At 37.5% G+C, this 8,134-nt stretch overlaps 1 protein-coding gene across 1 annotated transcript; it reads left to right on the top strand.

Annotated features, from left to right (window-relative positions):
* Nucleotides 1–2,745: 2,745 nt before the first annotated feature.
* Nucleotides 2,746–3,471, top strand: LOC145800399 (uncharacterized). The gene has a single exon (XM_082890067.1). It carries the CDS (start codon nt 2,746–2,748, stop codon nt 3,469–3,471), a length of 726 nt encoding a protein of 241 aa, XP_082746193.1.
* The last annotated feature ends 4,663 nt before the right edge of the window (nt 3,472–8,134 follow it).

Raw genomic sequence — 8,134 nt, 5'->3', positions numbered from 1 at the left:
TTTTGTGAAATGGGTTTGAATTCTTGATGTTTGACAAGTTTACACAAGTTTCCTTAAGTTTTTGGCCCAAAAGAACTTGATTTGTAGCTTTGGGGTTGAGTTTGAAGCTTAGAAGCAAATCTTTCAGAATTCTATCTCTCTGCTTAAGCGACAAAGCTTGCGCTCAAGCGACCACTCTATACTTTGCACTCTTGCTCGAGCGACCAAAAGTTGACTCGAGCATAAAATTCTTGCTCGCAAAAGTTTACTATTTTTGTAGACTGCTCGAGCAACAAGAGTTACGCTCGAGCGAGGACCTTAGTCTCACGCTTGAGCGACCGTCGAGCGTGCATCGAGTGGAAAAATCAAGCAACCAGTACATTTGCAAAGTTTACAGACCGCTAGAGTGAAGGAAGTTACGCTTGAGCGACCACTCACATGTTTGAACCTCTGCTAGAGCGAAGGAAGCTACACTTGAGTGAGGACCTTGTTTTTAACAATTTTTCTATGAGTTGAATAACATGTTTTGGTGTCCTCATTGCATCCTAAGCATTCCTAGGCCATGATTAAGACTTAATAAGGAGGTTAAGACTAAAAAGCACACTAAGAAAGAAAATAAACAAGTTAAGTACTATCCGAGTGTGCGTTTCAATGTGTGTATCTGTTATATTTGTGTAGGTCATGCACAGTAAGCCATCTGACTTGTCTGCTCTCTCTGTCCACTTTCGCAACTATCAATGAGTAATAACTTTGTAATCTGAATGATATAAGATGATCTATTTTCTAAAATATTATTTTCTGTATGAATGAGTGGTTGTCCAATGTTTCTGAAATGTACTCATGGCATCATTAGCTTCATATGACATCTGTTATCTGTTCTGTTATGTCCCAATTATGGGCCAACTGTACGTATCATGAGCTAACCGTACCGTCTCCGTGCACGTGAGTCAACTGTATGCTTTTATGGTCGTCCCTTTATGGGTCAACTGTTTCTACTAATGCTAATGGATGTGCCATGTATGATTAACTGCCAATTCTAATTATGAGTATAATTCTAAATTTGTTTCGGTTATGAACTCTAATTTCTGAACATAAGTATGAATCCATTTATGTTAACTATTGAATTCGATTTTCTGTAATTGTTATGGACAACATTCATTAAACCCCTTTTACTCTGTTATTATTCACTGGGCTCTAACTCACTGTATTATTTATGTATGTAAGTGATCAGGCATGTGACCAAGCTCCGTAATACTCGTCTGGAATTCCGTTTCGTCGACCACCCTTTGTGCCTCCCGAGAAGGTTCCGGATTAAGTCAAGTTACATGGTCTTGTTCTGTGAACTACGTCTAGGATTTTGTTTTCTTTTGGGTGAATCTCAAACGAGTTTCTGACTATATGTGTATTGGGTTAAGTCCCACTTCTGTTTTATCTGTATTTTGTGAGTGACATACGACAATTGTAATTATGACGTCACATGTGTGTATATAAAGTTTTAAATTATCTGATCCATATTTGTCTACACAGCTCAATGGACATTGTATTTTGTATAATTGCTTCCGCTAGCCCCTTAATTATATGTTATTTTGTATAGAGGCCTGCGATAATCTAAAGATTACTGGTCGGTTACGATGCTAAACCTATAGGGGAGGGTTTGGGTCATGACAGAGTGGTATCAGAGCACGTGTCATGCCACACACATGAGTCCATATGAGCTATAGGATGTCCTAGAACAGAATTAGGGACATTTCATCTGCATGTACGAGTGTGTGATAATCTTTGTAAATGTGGAAACTAAATTTGAACCTGAACGTATGAAATTAGAAGAAATGAACAAGATTATTCCTATGTTTATTATTACCTTGTTTCTAAATAGCAACATGGGTAATGCAAGAAGTAATGATGCAAGTGAATCGTCCGAAGCCCGAATGAATCGGATGGAACAAATGCTGGCAACTTTAACAGAATCCTTGAGACAACAACCTTTGCCCTATCCGCCTCTGCCAGTACAAAATGAGTCGGATAACAATGATGTCATAAATCTAACTTAGAAGTTCATGAAGATGAAACCGCCAACTTTCTTGGATGGTATTGAACCCTTAAAGGCAGAGACATGGTTACTCGAAATAAAGAAATTATTTGAAGTTTTCCCCTGTACCGAGACTTAGAAGGTTTTATTGGCCACCTATACTCTAAAAGATGAAACCCGAAGATGGTGGTTGCTAATTCGAAATAGTAATGGGAACATGACATAGGCGCAATTCAATGAGATTTTCTACGACAAGTACGTTCTAGTGCTTCCAAGACTGAAAGGTTTCTGAATTCCAAGAAATTAAGCAAGGCAACATGTCTGTAGCCCGAGTATGAGGCTAGGTTCACTGAATTAGCTCGATTTGCTCCTCACATGATGGATATGGACTATAAGAAAGCTCAGAAATTTGAGGGGGGATTGGACCTAGATGTATTCGATCGAGTAGGCGTCCTGAAATTGCCTACATATGTGGAAGTACTTGATAGAGCATTTTGACAGAGGCTACATTAGCAGCAAAGAAACAAGTCAAAGCACCAACAACGAAATTGAGAGGGAAAAGATCTAGATTTAGTTTCAAAAAGGGACATTCATTTGCTATAAGTAAGAAGCAAAATACGAGATCTACTAGCAGTTCAAGTCAAAGTAGTATATCCGCACCTGTTTGTGCTGAATGTGGAAGAAGGCATAGAAGGGTTTGCCATCGGGTATCTAGTGCTTGCTTCTGGTGTGGCAAGATGGGCCACATGATAAGGGATTGTCCGATTGGGTTAGAAAATGCCAATCACCATGTGGCAAGTTTAGCAGAATCTACTTCTGGATCAAGAACAAATGTCAAAACTAATACAATAAAAGAACCCTTGAGACAAGGTAGAGTTTTTGCACTTGTGCCTGGCAATGTACAGAATACTAAATCAGTGGTGTCTGGTATAATTCTTATTTGTGCTCAAAATGCCTATGTGTTGATAAATTTGGGTTCCATGTATTCATTTGTATGGCATGCTTTTTCTCAGAAATTAACTATACCTTTAGAATCTATGAACTGTTTACTATCTGTGTCTACACCATCTGGAGGTTCTATGATATGTGCATATGTTTATTCGGCATGTGATATAATGATTGGTGATATGACATTATACGTTGATTTGCTGCCTTTGAACAATGATCATTTTGAGTATATACTGGGCATGGATTGGTTGACCAAGTATTATGTTACTATTGATTATGTGAATAAATCTGTTGTATTCCGACCTCCGGAGTTACCGGAATTTGTGTTTGCTGGAAATGGAGTAGTTCCTCCATCGTATTTGATCTCTTTTATGAAAGCCAGTAAATTGTTGCGAAAAGGGTGTCGAGGTTATCTATATTATGTTTTGAATGTGACTGCTGATAATACTAATGTTGAGAGCATCCCTATAGTTAATGAGTTTCCTGATATCCCAACGAATTACCCAGGGATTTAATTGATAGAGAAATTGAATTTTCTATAGATGTCGTGCCCGAAACACAACCAATTTCAAAAACCCCATATCGAATGTCAACCTCTAAATTGAAAGAATTGAAAACTCAATTGCAAGATTTGTTAGACAAGAAATTTATCCGCCTGAGCACTTCACCCTAGGGTGCTCCAGTTTTGTTTGTTAAGAAGAAATACGTGTCTTTAAGGTTATGTATTGATTACTGTGAATTAAACAAAGTAACCATGAAGAATAAATATTCATTGCCCCGCATAGATGATTTGTTTGACCAACTCCAAGGAGCCCAAGTGTTTTCCAAAATTGACCTTAGATCGGGTTATCAACAATTGAAAGTTAAAGCAAAAGACATAGAGAAAATCACTTTCTGAACTAGATATGGGCACTATGAGTTTTTGGTCATGCCGTATGGGGTAACCAATACACCTGCAGCTTTTATAAACCTAATTAACAGGGTCTTCAAACAATTCCTTGATGAATTTATTGTTATGCTTATCGATGATATCTTGATTTATTCCAAACGTAGGGAAGAACATGAAAATCATCTGAGAACTGCCTTACAGGTTCTGAGAGAAAAGAGATTGTATGCAAAATTGTCCAAATGTGAATTTTGGCTTGACAGTGTATCATTTCTGGGGCATGTAATCAATAAGGATGGTATTTCTGTTGATCCACAAAAAATTGAGGCTATTGTGGACTGGCCTAGACCAACCAATGTATTAGAAGGTCGAAGTTTTTTGGGGCTTGCAAGCTATTATCGCAGATTTATGAAAGATTTTTCCAAACTTGCTTTGCTATTCACTCAATTGACACAGAAAACTACACCATTTGATTGGACTGATTAAAGGGAGTCTATCTTCCAAGAGTAAAAGGCTAGGTTAGTAATTGCACTAATTTTGACTTTGCCTAATGGTATTGATGGGTTTCAAATTTACAGTGACGCTTTCGTACAAGGGCTTGGAATGTGTATTAATGCAAAATAGAAGGGTAATTGCTTATGCTTCTCAACAACTCCGCCCCCATGAAAAGAACTATCCGACCCATGACCTTGAATTAGCCGCTGTACTGATTGAAAATTTGGCGACACTACTTGCATGGTGTGACTTGCGAAGTATACACTGACCATAAAAGTTTGAAATATTTCTTTACCCAAAAAAAACTGAACATGAGACAGAGAAGATAGTTGGAATTGATCAAAGACTATGACTTGCAAATTCTGTATCATCCAGGGAAGGCAAATACCGTCGTAGATGCATTAAACTGAAAATCTATTGAGAATTTGTCATGTTTGCTCACCGGTCAGAGAGAGCTGTTATGTGACTTGAAAAACAATGATATTGAAATTGTGTTGCGTGAAGAGGGCAAAATCTTAGCCACCATTTCTGCTCAGCCTACAATCATTGAAGAAATTAGAGAGAAACAACTTGAAGATGAGTTCTTGAAGAAAATTATGGATGAAATTGACTCAAAACCAAAGTCGGGATATATGATTGAAAATGGTGTACTGAAATTCCAAAATAGACTTTATGTACCGAATTGTTCTGATTTGAGGAAATGTGTTATGATTGAAGCTCACAATTCAAAGTTTGCTATGCATCTAGAAAACACAAAGATGTACCGTGACTTGAAGCAAAACTTTTGGTGGCTTGGAATGAAGAAAAGCATTGTTACTTTTGTGGCTTGATGTTTGCATTACCAACAAGTGAAAGCTGAACATCAACGACCTGCTGGATTGCTTCAGCCGCTTCCAATACCGAAATGTAAATGGGAGCACATTACGATGGACTTCATTGTTAGATTGCATCGCTCCTCTTGAGGTATGGACTCTATCTGGGTCATTGTTGACCGTTTAACTAAGTCTGCCCATTTTCTGCCTGTTAAAACTTTTTATAATGCGGATAAGTTAGCTAACATTTATGTGAATGAGATTGTGAGATTGCATGGTGTGCAAGTATCTATTGTATCTGACAGAGATTGTAAGTTCACGTCAAAATTCTGCCAGAGTTTACAACAAGTTTTGGGGACTGAACTCAAACTGAGCAGTGTTTATCACCCATAGACAGACAGCCAAACTAAACGAACCAATCAAACCTTAGAAAATATGTTATGAATGTGTGCTCTAGATTTCCAAGGCAATTGGGAAACCTACTTACCATTGGCCAAGTTTATATACAACAACAACAACTGCCATTCAAGTATCGATATGGCTCCTTATGAAACTTTATATGGTATAAAATGTTGTTCTCCAATCTGTTGGGCCGAGGTAGGTGACAGACCCTTGTTACGACCGGAACTTGTGCAAAAAACAATTGAAAATGTGAAACTGATTCAACAGAGATTGAAAACTACACAAAGCTGCCAAAAGAGTTATGCAAACGTTCGAAGAAAAGATCGAGAATATGAAGTTGGGGATCATGTCTTTATCAAAGTAACCTCTATGAAAGGTCAGATGTGGTTTGGTGTAAAGGACAAGCTAGCACCGAGATATGTTGGGTCATATGAAATTCTTGAGAAGATCAATCTGATGACATATCGGGTAGCCTTATCGCCGGTCATAGAACATATGCATAATGTTTTTCATGTCTCAATGCTTCGAAAATATCTACAAGATCCACTCTATGTGATTGAGCCGAATTATGTGCTTCTGAAAGATGATTATACGTACAAAGAAATGTCAATTCAGATTGTAAATCACAGAATCAAGAGATTGAGGAACAAAGAAATGCCGTTGGTAAAAGTTGATTGGCAAAACCACAGAGGGACCTATGCAACTTGGGAAACCGAAGAAGATATGATGAGGAGATACCCTGATTTATTCTCTTTGGATCTGATATTCTTTCAAAGCGAAGGTAATTCAAGTTTAGAGAACCAAACTCTTTAAGGGGGAAGACTGTAATGACCCCGACCTTTGATTAACTGTTAAACCATGATTAAGAATACCTAATAAGTAATTAAGAGGGAATCATGTGTTAATTGCATGAATTATATGTTATTTCTATCTGTCTATCGTAGAAAGATCTGTTCATGTTTCTGTTTTGTTCTGTGAATTGAAGGCCTTATCAACATTCGATCACAAAATTGACTTGGTTTATGTGTTATTTGGAATTTTTAGGAAATTATGGTAGGTTGAATTGCAATTCGATTCGGAACGAATTAATAAGAATAAATTAAGGGTCATTGCTTAGACTAATTCAAGTATAATTAACCAATTTTAATCAAGCTTATATAACGCTTATTTGAGTCAAGACATTCAAATTACACACTCTCATCCCTTCATACTTGAGCTTATAAACGCGTAAGAGAGTCAAATGAGAGAATTGAATACAAACAAAGGAATTGCTAGAGAATTCAAGGGAATTGGCTTGGAACCTTAGTGAATTCACCATCTAGAGCTTAATTGAGAAGTGAGGTAAGGATTCAACCCTTAGATTGGATACTTATGATGTCTGGACCATGAATTCAAGAGAATTTAGTTAAGTAATGCAAGGATTGAGCTAGAATGGATGAACTTGAGCCATATCATGCATGCATGCAAATTTTCTTACATTTTGAGTTTAATTGCTAAGAATTGTCACATGCATGCCTCAATTCTATTTTAGTTTTGAGAGTTTGTCATGTTTCCCATCAATTGACCCCATTTGATCATGATTTGGAAGCTTTGAAGTCAAGCAATTATATATATGATTATTTTTTTTCAACATTTCAAGTTTGGTTTCACACAGTTGGCATGCTTTTGGGCTTTGATTTTGCGAAATGGGTTTGAATTCTTAATGTTCGACAAGTTTACACAAGTTTCCTTAAGTTTTTAGCCCAAAAGAACTTGATTTGCAGCTTTGGGGTTGAGTTTGAAACTTAGAAGCAAATTTGAAAATTCCAGAATTCGATCTCTCAACTTGAGCAACAGAACCTGCGCTCGAGCGACCAAAAGTTGGCCCGAGCATAAAATGCATGCTCCCAGAAGTTTACTATATTTGCAGACTACTCGAGCAACAAGAGTTACACTCGAACGAGAGCCTTAGTCTCACGCTCGAGCGACCGTTGAGCATGCGTCGAGCGAAAAAATCAAGCAACCAATACTTTTGCAAAGTTTACAGACCGCTCGAGCGAAGGAAATTGCACTCAAGCAACCACTCACATGTTTGAACCTCTGCTCGAGCGAGGGAAGCTATTTTCAACAAATTTTCCTGTGAGTTGAACAACATGTTTTGGCATCATCATTACATCCTAGACTTAATATAAGACTTAAAACCACACTAAGAAAGAAAAGAAACAAGTTAAGTACTATCCGAGTGTGCGTTTCAATATGTGTATCTGTTATGTTTGTGTAGGTCCCGCGCCGTAAGCCATCTGACTTGTCTACTCTGTCTGTCCACTTTTGGAGCCATCTGTGAGTAATAACTTTGTAAAGTTATATTTAATTTATAAGTATTTTCTGAATGATATAAGATGATCTGTTTTCTGAAATATTATTTTCTGTATGAATGAGTGGTTGTCCAATGCTTCTGAAATGTACTCATGGCATCATTAGCTTCAGATGACATCTGTTATCCGTTTTGTTATGTCCCAATTATGGGCCAACTGTACGTATCATGAGCCAACCATACCGTCTCTGTGCACGTGAGTCAACTGTATGCCTTTATGGCCATTCCTT

This window comes from Camellia sinensis, chromosome 10 (genome assembly GCF_055761805.1).
Source record: "Camellia sinensis isolate YWXY chromosome 10, ASM5576180v1, whole genome shotgun sequence".
Taxonomy (NCBI): domain Eukaryota; kingdom Viridiplantae; phylum Streptophyta; class Magnoliopsida; order Ericales; family Theaceae; genus Camellia; species Camellia sinensis.
This window is presented reverse-complemented; position numbering and strand designations above follow the sequence as displayed.

Coding starts and splice junctions, on each gene's coding strand:
- LOC145800399 (XM_082890067.1), top strand. CDS start 2,746: ATGGGCCACATGATAAGGGATTGTCCGATTGGGTTAGAAAATGCCAAT.